Source organism: Podarcis muralis, chromosome 18, assembly GCF_964188315.1.
Source record: "Podarcis muralis chromosome 18, rPodMur119.hap1.1, whole genome shotgun sequence".
NCBI lineage: Eukaryota > Metazoa > Chordata > Lepidosauria > Squamata > Lacertidae > Podarcis > Podarcis muralis.
The window spans coordinates 6,914,213-6,930,854 of NC_135672.1; the positions used below are offsets into that span (position 1 = coordinate 6,914,213).

The window sequence follows — 16,642 nt, forward strand, 5'->3', positions numbered from 1 at the left end:
GCATGTGTCACTGGGGCCAAAACAGACATGGAATAGTAGGGGTGGGGACCCCAAGAGTCATCTAGTCCAACCCCTCCATGCAAGAATCTTCTCAATCTTCTCTCAGACTGTATCTTTTGTTTTTCTTTCTATAATACATACCGGCCTTCCACAATATTTCTTATTCTGTCCATTTTATTTCTTTTTCATCACTATTATAGATACATTCATTTTATTATCCTATTTGCCTCCCTGGGCTCCTTTGGGTGGAAAAGCTGGGATATAAATCTACTAAAGGAATAATAGTAAAAATAGAGATTTGTTACAGCACACTTCCAATGGTCTTGATGCAGCCTTCAGTCAATAGAATCATAGAGCTGGAAGGGACCCCTGAGGGTCATCTAGCCCAACCCCCTGCAATGCAGGAATCTCAGCTAAACCATTCATGACAGATGGCCACCCAACCTCTGCTTAAAAACCTCCAAGGAAGGAGAGTCCACCACCTCCCGATGGAGTCCGTTCCACTTTCAAATGGCTCTTTCTGTCAGAAAGCTTTCCCTCATGTTTAGTCAGAATCTCCTCTCTCGTAACTTGAAGCCACGGGTTCGAGTCCTACCCTCCAGAACAAGAGAAAACAAGCTTTCTCCATCTTCCATGTGACAGCCCTTTTGAAGGTGGCTTTCTTTTTCTTTTTTTTTTCTTTTTTTTTAAAATATTTTTATTGCGTTTCTTTTCATAGTTTTGTACATTCCAAATAGTACAGAAGAAACCAAATACAAGAAACAATTTTTTTGATTTTTTTTTTTAACAAAAGAAAAAGAAAAAACCTTAATAAGGTTATAGATATATAAACATTCCACTTTCCGTAAATCCCCATTGGACTTCCCCACACCTTCCAGATCTGCGTTCTTTGTAATAACAATATCAGCAATTTGTTACCTTATTTCAAACCTTGTTACAACTTTCAATTATTATGTCTCCGTATTCAATATATTGTATCTCAATTTTGATACCTTTAAAATAAACATAATATGTTTGGTTCACTTTATCTTCTTTTCTCATTTGTCACTTATTTTACCATTTGCTTAATCATATTTGCTAAAGCATAACATTTCCAATAACATGCACTATCTTAAGATTCATACAACTTATAATATTTTTGCAAATAGTCTTTAAATTTTTTCCAATCCCCCTCAACTGATTCTTCATCCAAATCTCGGATTCTGCCGGTCATTTCAGCTAGTTCCATGTAGTCCATCAACTGCGTCTGCCATTCCTCCAACGTGGGTAAATCTTGTGTCTTCCAGTTCTTTGCAATGAGGATTCTTGCTGCTGTGCTAGCATACATAAACAAAGTTCTGTCTTTCTTTGACACTTTCTGGTCTACCATGCCCAGCAGGAAGGCCTCTGGTTTCTTAGGTTCTTTTTCTTTAAGGAATATTTATTAAGGTTTTACAAAAAAAACATAGGTTTACAGAATATAGAAAGTTAAAACAAAAATTAACAAACTAAAAAGCACGCATAGGAAAAAGGAAGGAAAAAAGATACAAAATGCAAAAAGAAAAAAACAGATAACTAAAAGAAAAAAATTAAAAATAAATCCATTTTTCAATATCTTTAGGCCAGTTTGCTTATTTCCTTGACCTCCTCACACCTCCCCTTTTTGTATTCCCATTTACAAAAACATTTCAGCAAATCCTTACCCTCTTTCATTTATCTTTACTCTATATCTTAGCCTATTATAACTATATATTTTCATCCATTGTCAATCCGTATTTGCATATTCTTATTAATCTTGTAACCAATACCCCTCATTTTCAATCCAACATCATTTTAACATTCATTAATTTTACAGTATTTCTGCAAGTAGTCTTTAAATTTCTTCCAATCTTCTTCCACCGACTCTTCTCCCTGGTCTCGGATTCTGCCAGTCATTTCTGCCAATTCCATATAGTCTATCACCTTCATCTGCCACTCTTCCAGTGAGGGTAAATCTTGTGTCTTCCGAAGGTGGCTTTCATATCTCCTCTCAACCTCCACTTTCCCAGGCTAAACATACCCAGCTCCTTCAACCGTTCCTCATCAGGCTTGGCTTCCAGACCCTTGATCATCTTGGTTGCCCTCCTCTGCACATCTTCCAGCTTGTCAACATCTTTCTTAAATTGTGGGTAGGTAGGGTCTGACCAAGGCAGAATAGAGCGGTACCATTACTTCCCTTGATAGGGACACTATCAAGACCTCCGTGTCATCTTTCCAGAAGAACAGCAGCGGCAAATCACATGTACAAAGCCTCACTCCATTTAAATATATAAACACCCAGAATTTCTTGCAGCTGAGGTCAGTGGGGTTTTGCTCCCAGGGTGATGAGGACTGCAACCCTAAGATGCAGAGAGCAGGTGTGGTTTTTGTGCGACTGGCCGCCTGACCCAGCAAAGCAGCCAATCAGAAGTTCAGCAAGACGTTGCGCTACTTTAGCCCTGGAAACCGAAAGTTAAGAGTTGTGCTTTGAGGAAGAAAGGCAGCCCTGCGCTCTGACTCCCCACCAGGGAGAGGAAACGGGGAGGAGGGTGTCTGACAGATTAGCTTCCGCCTCTCAGTTCCTCCACCAGCGCCAAAACTTTTCAAGGGGGCTTGCGAACCAAGTTTGCAAGGAAAATCCAGGCTTTTTGCAGCTCTGTGCCAGGTAGGTCAAACTACGTAGTTCTTGCCAAGGAGGAATTTTATTTGTTCTGCCAGGGGAGTTAAAAGATTCTGGCCTCTTTCCCAAGGCAGGCCCCACAACGAGCCACGACTTGAGACAGACAGACAGACAGGCGGAACAAGAGGCTTGTTCTCAGCAGCAGGACACCTGGGATGAATGCAGAAGGGCGGCACCTTCAATAGGACTGAATGGCTGAATCCTAAAGAGTTGGGGCTTTTTGCAATAGTGCTGAGGTTGAGCTGAATCAGACTGGCACCCTTGAGATTCCTGGGGCTTCAGCTGCCCCCAAAGCCCAGTGCTGCTGCCTGGATCCAATCGGTGCCGAGTCCCAAATATGCCAAGTTAGCAAAGGTTGAGCTAGGTGCAGCAGCGACAGAGCATAAGGCCATTTCAGATGCTCCTATTTGAAATCAGGCCTTTTATGCAGACCCCATGAGGACTGGAAACTTATTGTGTTTTTAGCAAATTGCTGCAGTTAAGCAGCCGAGCCTGCAAACGATCCTTCCTCTGGGAATCTGACAAGCCCCTGCCTGTCAGTTTAGCGGAGGGTTGCCAATCTGGGCACATTTGGAAATGTTGGGTCTGGCGCGAACATCGGCCGAGCTGCATGCGGCGAGAGGGAAGGAGAGAGCGAGGCCATAACCGAGCCTTGAGGGTTCCCAGTATATGAGTCACCTTGAAGGTGAGACCTCAAGGCAGCAGACGTCTCAAACGTGGCAAGTTCCCAATCCCACGCTAAAAAGGGGTTTTGTGGTGGGGGGGGCATGGCTCTGCTCGAGATCTTGAAGAGGTGCTGCCGGTCAGAGCGGTCAGCACTGGCCTAGAAGGACCAGTGGTCTGACTTGGTCTGAAAACAGCTTAGTGCATTTGGATTGGGCGAGGGGCTATAGATCAGGGGTAGTGTCTGTGTGTTGCCTGTTTTTTTGGGGGGGGGGACCCACCCCCTGCCTCCTCCAGTATCTCCAGCTAAATGAAGAATCCCAGGCAAAATCTTGTAAAAAATAATAATAATCAAAGTTTATATATGCCCCTCACTTGAATATCCTGTTTCCTGCCTGAACCCATAACAGTGACCAGTTCCGGATACTATTAGCTTAACTTAAAGATATTTGAAACAGAGTCGGTCAAACAATATTCAGAAAGCCGATTCTTAGAACTGCCTTGAAATCCATCCACAAAGAGTGTTATTTATGTTTTAATCTTCCCAGTTGATCAAAATCCGGAAGGCTACATTAATTTAATTTCCCCCTTAACGTTTTTTTTAAAAATGAATTCATTTATTGTAACTTATTTATTAATTTCCTTCTAAGCCTTCTCAAGGCCATTTGAAAGATAAGATAAGTTAAAAGCAGTTAAAAGCAGTTAAAAGCGCGAGAACAAGAAGCACATATAAAACAAGGCCAATTCTCGGTTGGTTCGTAAGGACCAAAGGTTTGGGAGCCGCTGATTAATTGTTTTCTAAGCAATTAATCCGGGACGCAGGTGGCACTGTGGGTCAAACCACAGAGCCTAGGGCTTGCCGATCAGAAGGTTGGCGGTTTGAATCCCCATGACGGGGTGAGCTCCCGTTGTTCGGTCCTTGCTCCTGCCAACCTAGCAGTTCGAAAGCACGTCAAAGTGCAAGGAGATAAATAGGTACCGCTCCGGCGGAAAGGTAAACAGCGTGTCCGTGCACTGCTCTGGTTTTGCCTGAAGCGGCTTAGTCCTGCTGGCCACATGACCCGGAAGCTGTACGCTGGCTCCCTCGGCCAGTAAAGCGAGATGAGCGCTGCAACCCCAGAGTCGGCCACGACTGGACCTAATGGTCAGGGGTCCCTTTACCTTTTAAGCAATTAATCCAGGGCATAAATGAGGCTTGCCAAGACCCAGAGATGTTCCCAAATATTTCCTCCACCTTTTACATTGCAGGTTTGCACAGAAGACAAAACACCAAACCGAAAAAACCCAGAGGGCAAAGATGGCATGCTGATGACATCTCCTCTTTCTTGAACGTTTTGGTGAAGATACGAGTAAGAGGTGGTGGACAAAATCTCACTGGGAAGAAGCTGATGGCCTGCTGGCATGGTGGAGATCCTCCCTCTGCTGCCACGCTTTCACCCCTCCAGGCCCCAAGATGCTTTTCCAACTGGGGCGCTGGCCTCTCCAGACCACTCGCCAAGGCGGCAGAGGGCTGTACGGCACCTCCGAGCATGGAGGGCATCTTCAGGGTCTTGGCCGCGATCCCGGGACACAGGCTGGTCCAGTACAAACACAAGCTGAGCTGCAGGCGGCAAGGCGGGAAGAGTTGCAGGCTCCTTCAGGCCATGATCCTCTTGACCCTGGGCAGAGAGACGGAGGCCAGACTGAGCCTGGAAGCCTTGGAGAACTGTGCTGCCGTGGCAGACATCTACAAGAGCCACCAGCGGAGCGCTGCAGCAAGCAGGGCCGACCCAGCCCCTTCAAGCCAGGATGCAGGAGTGGCGCTGGCTGTGGCCCAGATCTATTCGTTGTTAGTAGAGGAAAAGCTCTGTGGGCCCCTGGCCAGAGACGAGGCTTACCGTATCGCCATCAAGGCTTTCCTTGAGAGTGATGTCCCAAGGTCTGCTTTTGAGAGCCTCTTGAGCGAAGCTGAGCAAAAGTGTGGGCTGGATTTCGTGCCTGCGGTGGCAAGCAACAGCTCCAGCGCTCCGACGCGCGATGTGGGGAAGCCTTCCTCCAGAGCAGCAAAGAGCTCGCCCATGCCAGTTTTGAGTTCCTGGGCTCCCTCCGAAATCCAGCCTCTGTGCTCCACGGGCAGCCCGGCCTCGCTGCTCAGCCACCTTGAGATCAGCCAGTCTCCAACGTTGGCGTTCCTCACCCATTCCGTTCAGCATGGCGTTCCCCAGCCCAGCAAGCTGTGCGGAAGTGGCCCCAACTCCCTGGTGCAGCCTGGAGAAGCGGGAGCCACTGCCGAGTCTCCTGCCAGTTCTTGCTCTGGGGGACCAGCGGAGCCCGTCGTGCAAGGCCAAGAGAAAACCAGGCAAACCAGTGATCCTGGAGGCAACCATTCTTGCTTGTCGGTTCAGCCTCCCCCTAAAATTACGCAGCCGCTGGAAGATGGAGAAAACAGGGAACCCCGAAGTCTGGTGGCCTCGGAACCGCAGGGTTGTGCAGGATGTCCACTCCAGAACTCACAAGCGCCATCCACACCTCTGCCTGGTTTAGAACCTTCTGCACTGTTTGTTCCAAGAACCGTGGAAGATTCCTCTTCCCTGAAGAGGAGCTTGGAGACTGGGTCCTCTTCAAGCTCTGGTTCTCCTCCTCCTCATTCATCAGGACCTCCCTCGACAGATCTGCCGGCTGAGGAGCAACCCTTCTTCACTTTTGTTGTGGTCCACGCCCCCGAAGACGAGACAGTCGCCTGCCGGGTGAGGGAGCGGCTGGAGGCCCTGGGCGTTGCCGGCGGGGCGACGGTCAGTGAGGACTTCCTGGTCCCTGGGCACTGCCAGCTCAGGTGCTTCCAGGATGCTCTGGATAACTCAGCCTTCACCCTCCTCCTCCTGACGGAGAACTTCAAGAGCCGCTTCTGCGCGTTCCAGGCAAACGTGGCCTTGATGGACTCCTTCCAGCGCTTCTGCAAGACCAACTCGGTGGTGCCCTTCATTGCCAAAGAGAGCCCCATGAAGAGGCGAGAGATGCCTTTCCTGCTGGCGGCGATCGTGCCGCTGGATGAGACCTCGCCTGTCTTCGCCAGGCGGGTCAAGAAAACGTTCTCCCCAGCGGTGATCCGGGAGAAGAGGGCCCTGTGGAATATCTCAAGGCAGATCCGGAACCAGGAGCGCTTGCAGGAGCAGCAGAGCGAGTACCAGCAGGCCCGGCAGCGCCTGTCGGCCCTCAGGGTCAGCTCGCAAGCTCCGATGCCCTTGCAGAGGGGCTTTCTGGGGCTGCAGACCCCACCTGACCAGCCATTTTTCTACCCTGAAATGCCTCAAGCTCAGCTGGGGCCTGATCAACTCTCCCATCCATATGTGTTCTCACGGGGTTCCCCAGGGCTCATGTCTGGGGCACCTCCGTCGCACCTCATAATCCAGAATGCCCAAATGGTCCAAATCGGAGACTACAACCAAATGCAGGTGGAGAAGGCATGTGCGGCGGCAGAAGAGGAAGAAGGTGGTTTGGACAGGAGAGAGAGACCCGGAGGCTGAAGCTCAAAGCGCCTCCACCTCTTTGTGGCCTTGTGATCAGGGGCACAGCCACATGTAGAAACTCTGTTCTGCTCCTCCTCGACCCAAAATGGTCGTCAGAAGATCTGGAGGGGCAGCAGGAAACGGGAGCCCTCCTGGAATGAGTTGGTTTGGTTGAACGAAGTTTGTCAAATCGAATCGGAAATGTCCGAAAAATAGAAGCAGTTCGCGTAACTCTCAGGGGAACCGAATGAGGATCCAGTTCATTTTGGAGCAGAACTCAGAACAGTTTCTCGCCGGTTGCCTGATTTGAGTTGACTTGCATGCCGCTTTTCAATCAATTTGTTCCCTGGCTTCTATTTGGCTGCAGGAGCTTCCAATCTGAAGCTGCGCCTTGGTTTCTGAACGTTTTGGAAGTTGAACGGACTTCCGGAACAGATTCCGTTCGACTTCCAAGGTACAACTGTATATGAAATACAGAGCATGTCAAAACTGACAGAAGACAATTTAACAAACACAGAATGAATTCAACATTACCAAAAACAAGAAAACAAAACACGCAGCAATCTAGGCTTAAGTACATATAAGCAAAGCAAAATGAGAGTTAACTGACAATCAAGAATGGGTATAGTTCATCTCTAAGTTTATTCTCTTACCTGTGCTTTTGGTCTCTTTAGGACTTCAACCTTAAAGACCATAATAGTTGGGGGAAAATAAATTAATCTGTTCACATTCCACTCTGTCTCTATTCGTTCTGCTGCTTTCTTCTTAGGGCACTTTTGGCCTAATCAATTTGTTCCCTGGCTTCTATTTGGACGCGATTTTAACCCGGAATTTTCCTGCCCGTTTCCCCTGTTTTCCACGATTTGCTGATTCAGGCCACCCTGCCTCCTCTCTGGAAGCTGCTCCACACAAAAACACTCCCATCGAAAACAACAAACGGACAGAGAGATCCACGTAAAACTGACAGAAGAGCTTAAAAAAAGAAGTAATTTTTTAAAGTATTTTCCACACACACAAAAAAATGAAAAATAACAATACACAAAACACAAAACCAAGCATATGAAAAACAAATCCAAATCTTACAAATTAATAATATAAACACTAAAGAGGAAAACAAACATTGACTTCCACCAATTCCACAGCACCTCCTTGACCTCTCGTTGTGTCTTCCTGTTTTCCTGATCATCTCTATCCTAGCATCCAGATATAAATCCCTCTTTCTTATCCTTTCACATCACAAGGTTATTCCAGACTCAGCCAGATTTCTGTCCTCGAACCTTGGCTTTTAAGGTATTCATTTAGGCACTCCCATTCCTTTTTCACTTCACTTTTTGGTTTTTGTCTTATTATATCTGTCAATTTGGCTAATTCTAAGTATTATGAGAGCTTACATAGCCACTCTCCCCTAGTGGGTAACGGATTCCATTTCTAGTACTTAGCCACCAGGATTCTTGCTGCAGACGTTGCGTATAAGAAAAAATTAGTTTTGTCTTTTGGAATATCGTCGTTTAAAATTCCTAAAAGGAATGCCTCTGGCCTTTTACTATATGATATTCTTAGTATTTTCTTTATTTCTTCGTGGATCATGCCACAAAATTTCCCAATTTCGGGGCATGTCCACCACATATGGTAGAAGATTCCTTCCTCCAGCACTAATTATTATATGTTTTATCCATTTTTGCCAGCCTTTCTGGTGCCAGGGACCACCTATGATGCATTTTCATATAATTCTCTCTTATTCGGTAACATGCTGTGAAATTTATAATTTTTGTCCACAGTCTTTCCCATTCATTATATTCAGTTGAGCGGCCCAGATCTTGTTCCCATTTTTTAATAGCGTCACCTTTTCCCTCCTTTTCTATTTTCCCATTTTGTAACAATTTATATATTTTTGGGACGCGGGTGGTGCTGTGGGTTAAACCACAGAGCCTAGGACTTGCCGATCAGAAGGTCAGCGGTTCAAATCCCCGCGACGGGGTGAGCTCCCGTTGCTCGGTCCCAGCTCCTGCCAACCTAGCAGTTCGAAAGCACGTCAGAGTGTAAGTAGATAAATAGAATCATAGAATCATAGAGTTGGAATAGACCACAAGGGCCATCGAGTCCAACCCCCTGCCAAGCAGGAAACACCATCAGAGCACTCCTGACATATGGTTGTCAAGCCTCTGCTTAAAGACCTCCAAAGACGGAGACTCCACCACACTCCTTGGCAGCAAATTCCACTGTCGAACAGCTCTTACTGTCAGGAAGTTCTTCCTCATGTTGAGGTGGAATCTTCTTTCTTGTAGTTTGGATCCATTGCTCCGTGTCCGCTTCTCTGGAGCAGCAGAAAACAATCTTTCTCCCTCCTCTATGTGACATCCTTTTATATATTTGAACATGGCTATCATATCACCCCTTAACCTCCTCTTCTCCAGGCTAAACATGCCCAGCTCCTTTAGCCGTTCCTCATAAGGCATCGTTTTCAGGCCTTTGACCATTTTGGTTGCCCTCCTCTGATTCCAGTTTGTCAGTGTCCTTCTTGAACTGTGGTGCCCAGAACTGGACACAGTACTCCAGGTGAGGTCTGACCAGAGCAGAATAGAATAGGTACCACTCTAGCTGTTACTATTGTTTTATTTCTTTCCCAAACTTCGAATAGGGCCTTTCTCACCAAATGATTAGTGAAGCCTCTATGTGCTTATATTTTATCGTGACCCAGGTAGCCATGCCACCTGAAAACTTTGTCCCAGTCCTCCAGGTCTAGAATTTTCGTATCTGTCAGTAACATCCAATCTTTCAACCACATCATGCATGCGGCCTCAAAATAATACAGCTTGAGGTCTGGGACCGCGAACCTGCCCCTTTCTCTGGGCTCCATCAATACTTTGAACCTAACTCTTGGCTTCCTACCCTGCCAAATAAAATTAGAAAGATCCCTTTGCCAGCCTTTAAAACATTTTGTCCCAATAATTATTGGGATCGTCTGGGGAGAAAAAGAGCATTTTTGGGAGAACTGACATTTTTATCAAGGATATCCTACCCCATAAAGACAAGTTCAGTTTATTCCATTTATTTAAATATCCTTTTATTTCCTTCCACTTCTTCACATAATTATCCTTGTACAAATTGGTATTTTTATTTGTAATCCAGATCCCCAAATACTTAGCTTTCGTGGTGATTTTAAGGCCAGTTACCCTTTCCAATTCTTCCTGTTCTTTTACCCCCATATTTTTCGTTAATAATTTAGATTTTTCTTTATTTAACTTGAAGCCCGATACTCCTCCGTACTCAGTCAATTTCTTTAGGGCTTCTTGTATACTTTCTTCTGGATTTTCTGAAGTAATAATTACATTGTCCATAAATGCTTTAACTTACCCAGACTAATCCTCTTAATTTTTGGGTCCTTTCTTATCGCTATTAGGAGTGTTTCCAGCGTCACAATGAACAAAAGTGGGGACAGAGGACATCCTTGTCTGGTGCTTCTTTCAATTTGGAATTCTTCAGTTATTTCATTGTTAATTACAGTGGTGCCTCGCAAGACGAAATTAATTCGTTCCGTAAGTTTTTTCTTCTTGCGAGTTTTTTGTCTTGCGAAGCACGGTTTCCCATAGGAATGCATTGAAAATCAATCAATGCGTTCCTATGGAAACCACCTTCAGACCAGGTCCGGGGACAGTCTGTCCCCCGACCTCTTCTGAAGGCTGGGGGGGGGGGGGGACAAGGGCTTTTCTTCCCACCGCCAGCCTTCAGAAGACTGTTCTGAAGGCTGGCGGTGGGAAGAAAAGCCCTTCTCCCCACCTCCCGCCCCGCAAGCTCCGGGGACAGGAGGGCTTTGCTGCCGACCACCAGCATTTTAAAAGCCCCCGGGACAGCGGAGACTTCTCCGCTGTCCCGGGGCGATTTTAAAATGCTGGCGGGCGGCAGCGAAGCCTCCGCTGTCCCGGGGCGATTTTCAAATGCTGGCGGGCGGCAGCGAAACCTCCGCTGTCCTGGGAAGGCAGGCGGGGGGGAGCAAAGACTTTTGCCCCCCGCCGGCCTTCAGAAGAGGTCCAGGACCTCTTCTGAAGGCCGGCGGTAGGCGAAAGTCTTTGCTCCCCCCCGCCTGCCTTCAAAAGCCGTCGGGATAGCGGAGAAACGTGCTGTGCTTCTCTGCTATCCCGGGAAGGCAGGCGAGGGGGAGCAAAGATGTTTGCCCCCCCGCCGGCCTTCAGAAGAGGTCCAGGACCTCTTCTGAAGGCCGGCGGTGGGCGAAAGTCTTTGCTCCCGACCGCCAGCATTTTAAAAGAGGTCCCCGGAGATTTCCCTATGGGCTTTCTTCTTGCGAAGCAAGCCCATAGGGAAATTCGTCTTGCGGAACGACTCAAAAACGGAAAACTCTTTCGTCTTGCGAGTTTTTCGTTTTGTGAGGCGTTCGTCTTGCGAGGCACCACTGTATTAACTTAGCTTTCTGGTTTTCATAAATCTCTTTAATACCATTCAAAATTTTGTTCCCAAGTTTCAAACTTTCCACAGTGTGAACCAGAAAGTTCCAGGCCACACTGTCAAAGGCCTTCTCCGCGTCCACCAGTGACAATGCCACTTTCTTACTAGGTTTCATATCAATAAATTCTAGAAGATCAATCACTACTCTTGTATTATTTTTTATCTGTCTCCCTGGTAAAAAGCCATTCTGATCCTTACCTATTATTCTGTTTCAAGCATTTTCCAATCTATTTGCTAACACACCTGCAAAGATTTTCTAATCAATATTCAATGATGAAACTGGTCTGTAATTCTTTATAATATTTGGGTCCATTCCTTGTTTTGGTAGTAAGGTTATCAACGCTTCATGCCAAGAGTTGGGGACAGAAGAGCTTTTAAAGCGGAGCAGAAACCTTTTTCGGATTTTCTGAGGACAGGGAAACTCAGGATTTAGCAGGGTGAAAGTTTGGGACAGCAGCTGCTTGCAGCGAACATTGTATGGACGAAGGGGTAATTAAAATGTGTGTTAGATTAAAGCAATGGGTGCTACCACCCCCTAGGGTGGGTGGGATGACCCAGGGGGCGCTAATAGGTGAGGGGGGAGCTGGGGGCGCTGGAGGTGCAAATGAGTATCGGATTTCGAAAAGCTGGTATCGCTGGATCAAGTTCACGAATCTCTCTGAATTAATTAAACTCAATAGTTTCAACTGGATTTTGACTGAATGTGTAATTAATTGTTGCTGTTTTGAATTTTATTGTGCTGTTATCTCCCTTAGCCGGTCGTGCAAACCACTGGTTTTAGTGTGGTAGGGCGTACTGGGGGACCGAGGAGGCAGTGTGTGGCCTGGAAAAAATATTTTGGAACCACTAGATTAAAGGATCCATATTAAAACGAGGTGTGAATGGGCCTTAAGTCTGCCTAAGGTTTCATAGGTTAAGCCAGTGGTTTTCAGGTGTGCTGTTGCACCCTGGGATGACTTGAATGGGTGTCGCGGGCAACAGTGGCCTCTGTCCCTCTTTCCTTCTCTCCCTCCACTGATGCCCTCTTGTGTCTCTGCCTCCCAAAGTCTTCCACGGCTGTTTCTCGCAGCAGCTCTCCAGTGAGCAACTGGGCCACCAAAATGCTCCACCAGCTCAAGTTCCCAAACCATCTTCTGAGGCGTATAATGCATTGCAATGATCTAACTTGTATAGAGCCCAGGGGATGCAGGTGGTGCTGTGGGTTAAACCACAGAGCCTAGGATTTGCCGATCAGAAGGTCGGTGGTTCGAATCCCCGCGATGGAGTGAGCTCCCGGTGCTCGGTCCCTGCTCCTGCCAACCTAGCAGTTCGAAAGCAGAAAGTGCAAGTAGATAAATAGGTACCACTCTGGTGGGAAGGTAAACAGTGTTTCCGTGCGCTGCTCTGGTTCGCCAGAAGCGGCTTCGTCCTGCTGGCCACATGACCCGGAAGCTGTATGCCGGCTCCCTTGGCCAATAAAGCGAGATGAGCGCCGCAACCCCAGAGTCGGACACGACTGGACCTAATGGTCAGGGGTCCCTTTACCTTTTTATAGAGCCCAGAGGAGCGAGAGGCCAGCCAACCAGCAGTCTCAGAGGGGTACTTGCCTGGAAGCGGAGCCCATAAGCAAAGTCAGGTCCAGTCCTAAGGTTGGACGTATGGCAGACAGTCCAGGGGTCAGGGAATCCAACGATCCAAGCGAAAAGCAGCAAAGTTCTGACCAGGAACGACAAAACATTTCCAGCAACTGACTCGAGGCTGGAAGCCCTGCTTAAGAAGGCTGGAGCCAGCTAGTTCTCCTCTGAGTCCTTGAAGGCTGATCAGCAGCAGCTGGAGTCAGTAAACCTCCTGCCCTCTTCAGGGTGCTGTTCAGCGGCTAAAGCGGATTCCTGGCCCATGCGCCAGGGTGTTGCTCCATCCCCTTGATGGTTTGGGTTGCCCCTTTCTGAAGTTTTCTTCGCAACTCTACCATTCCTTTCCAAAGGGGGGGACGGACGAAATGCCGGAGTTCACGAGCCGGAGGTGCCAGTTCTGTTTTGTTCCTGACAGGAAATTGGGGGGGGGGGTGAGGGGGGGTGATTACATTTGCTAGGGCCAGTGGGCTCCATCATCACTGCAGATGGTGACAGCAGCCACAAAATTAAAAGACGCCTGATTCTTGGGAGAAAAGCAATGAAAAACCTAGACAGCATCTTAAAAAGCAGAGACATCACCTTGCCAACAAAGGTCCGTATATTTAAAGCTATGGTTTTCCCAGTAGTGGAAGTGAGAGCTGGACCATAAAGAAGGCTGATCGCCGAAGAATGGATGCTTTTGAATTCTGGTGCTGGAGGAGACTCTTGAGAGTCCCATGGACTGCAAGAAGATCAAACGCATCCATTCTTAAGGAAATCAGCCCTGAGTGCTCACTGGAAGGAGCTACAAGACTTTGGCCACCTCATGAGAAGAGAAGACTCCCTGGAAAAGACCCTGATGTTGGGAAAGATGGAGGGCAGAAGGAGAAGGGGACAAAGGAGGACGAGATGGGTGGACAGTGTTCTCGAAGCTACCAGCATGAGTTTGACCAAACTGCGGGAGGCAGTGGAAGACAGGAGTGCCTGGCACGCTCTGGTCCAGGGGGCTACGAAGAGTCGGACACGACTAAACGACTAAACAACAACCACAACAAAGGGCCAGTGGTGTAGCGTGGGTTGCCAGGGCACGGGGCTGTGAGGAGGGAGGGGGACGGATGGAGCATGCATGTACATTCAACTCCCTTGAGTGTTTCAGGAGATTGCAGCCACAGAGGTAAGAATGCGTTGTTCTGTTGTCTGGAGAGGCCATTTCCTGGTTCACACGGAGCAGCTGTTTTCAATGGAGCCCAGCGATGGATGTACACAGCCCCTGTACACCCCCACACACCCAAAATGCTACGCCACTAGCTAGGACAGCTCTTGGTTCAGGTGAGATTTGAATCAGACACAAGCTGTTCTTCATTAATTCATCCTTGTGAATAAGGCCACAAAGGTTTCTAGCTCACTCACTCAGCTTGCTCAGAATCCTAGGGCACTCCCCTGCATTGAACCGAGTGTCACCTATGGTGACTATACAGGTAGGCATGCAAGCCAGCTCTTGTTATGCAGGAATGAAGGACCAGTGTTCTTGCAAAGCCCTCGCCTGGGGGAAATCACCCCTGGCTGGAATAGAGCTTGCTAAGTTTCTTGTTTCACATGCAACCCTCTCAGCTGCTCAGCTCCAAATCTGGACCAACCTGACGGCAGCTTTTATTTTTAACCTGCTGGATCCCAACAAAGGCCAAAGCAATGGGTTACTCAGTACGGATGGCACTCAAAGGTTTCCCACACTTGAGGTTTCAGAAGCCTAGCTGCTTAATAATAGCAGCAGAAGCAGCAGCAGAACCTTCGGTACCTAAATCTAGGTGCAGAAATTAAGCAAGCTAAGCAGGTGCGTTGCTTTTAGGTGGGGGAAAGGCAAGCCAGCTTCAGTGCTGGCCATATATCCTTAGGCTCAGGAATCCACTTGTGCCACTGTGTGCCGTTCTGGGCACCTGCCCTCAAAAAGGAGATGGAAAAGCGTTGGAAAAGAGCGACCAAACTGATTGAGGGGTGTGTGCGGAGTGACTCCCCTATGGGAATAAAGTGTTGTCGCTTGGGGCTTTTTAGTTTAGAGAGAAGGCGAGAAAGAGGAGACATGGAAGACCTCTACGAAATGTATGCATGGAGTTGAGAGAGGGAAATCCTTTGTGGCGGCTGCACACTGGGTCAACCTCTTAATCGAGCGGTCCATTATTTATTAGTTTATTGATTTAACCACCTTTGTTTTCCAAGGATCTCAAGGTGGTTTCACATGGTTCCCCCCCTCCCCATTTCCCCAAGGTCTTGTTCCTGGCCCGCTGTTCCACGCCCCATGAGCATGTAAGTGAAATTAAGGTTGCCCTCCAGGTAAAAACTTTCTAGGTAAAGGTAAAGGTACCCCTGCCCGTACGGGCCAGTCTTGACAGACTCTAGGGTTGTGCGCCCATCTCACTCAAGAGGCCGGGGGCCAGCGCTGTCCGCAGACACTTCCGGGTCACGTGGCCAGCGTGACAAAGCTGCATCTGGCGAGCCAGCGCAGCACACGGAACGCCGTTTACCTTCCCGCTGGTAAGCGGTCCCTATTTATCTACTTGCACCCGGGGGTGCTTTTGAACTGCTAGGTTGGCAGGCGCTGGGACCGAACGACGGGAGCGCACCCCGCCGTGGGGATTCGAACCGCCGACCATGCGATCGGCAAGTCCTAGGCACTGAGGTTTTACCCACAGTGCCACCCGCGTCCCTAGAAAACTTTCTACATGCATCTTTCTACCACAGGCATGCACGCCAGGCCCAGGGTCCGAATATGCCTCCCCAAACCTGTCTACCTGGCACCCAGGACTCTGCATAGGCCCCACCCACTCTCCCCCAGGCCCCACCCCTCGCTGGTCTTGCTTTGCACCGGTCCCATGCCCTTGAGTGTTTCTGACCGGCCAGAATGCGCCCCTGAACTCTGCTGAATGCCTCCTTCTTTGCTGGATGGAAGACAGAGAAGGCTTGGGTGGGTGCAGAAGCTAGACTACTGAGAAAGGTTTAAATCTATAACCGTTGCTCCACCCGCCCCCTTTGCTCCTGCCCCTGCCCACCAATGGCATGTGGCTCCCAGGGGTTTGGCCAGCCCTTTGGGGCTGAAATATTAAGCAATAGATGTCTTGGCTGCTCTCCACAGAGTCCTTGGCCCCCATCCAAACAAGGTTTCGGCTGGAGCCCCAAGCAGATATAACGTATTTTTCGCTCTATAAGACGCACCAGACTATAAGACTCACCTAGTTTTTGGAGGAGGAAAACAAGAAAAAAAATAGAGTGGTACCTCGCAAGACAAAAAACTCGCTAGACGAAAGGGTTTTTTGTTTTTTGAGCCGCTTCGCAAGACGATTTCCCCTATGGGCTTGCTTCGCAAGACGGAAACGTCTTGCAAGTTTGTTTCCTTTTTCTTAACACCGTTAATACAGTTGCGACTTGACTTCGAGGAGCAACTCATAGAACGCGGTGTGGTAGCCTTTTTTGAGGTTTTTAAAGACTTTGGTGATTTTTGAAGCTTTTCCAAAACTTTCCCGACACCGTGCTTCGCAAGACGAAAAAAATCGCAAGACGACAAAACTCGCGGAACGAATTAATTTCGTCTTGTGAGGCACCACTGTATTCTGAATCTCAGAAGCCAGAACAGCAAGAGGGATCACTGCGCAGCGAAAGCAGCAACCCCTCTTGCTGTTCTGGCTTCTGGGATAGCTGCGCAGCCTGCATTCGCTCCATAAGACGCACACACATTTCTCCTTACTTTTTAGGAGGGAAAAAGTGAGTCTTAT

General features: G+C 48.1%; 1 protein-coding gene across 1 annotated transcript; it reads left to right on the forward strand.

Moving 5' to 3' along the window:
• Positions 1 to 2,471: 2,471 nt before the first annotated feature.
• TICAM1 (TIR domain containing adaptor molecule 1) lies at positions 2,472 to 7,810 on the forward strand. Its single transcript, XM_077921837.1, has 2 exons — positions 2,472 to 2,662; positions 4,589 to 7,810. Exon 2 carries the CDS (start codon positions 4,729 to 4,731, stop codon positions 6,841 to 6,843), a length of 2,115 nt encoding a protein of 704 aa, XP_077777963.1. The 5' UTR covers positions 2,472 to 2,662; positions 4,589 to 4,728; the 3' UTR covers positions 6,844 to 7,810.
• The last annotated feature ends 8,832 nt before the right edge of the window (positions 7,811 to 16,642 follow it).

What these genes read in the sequence shown, in the direction of transcription:
- TICAM1 (XM_077921837.1), top strand. Translation starts at nt 4,729, where the DNA reads ATGGCCTGCTGGCATGGTGGAGATCCTCCCTCTGCTGCCACGCTTTCA.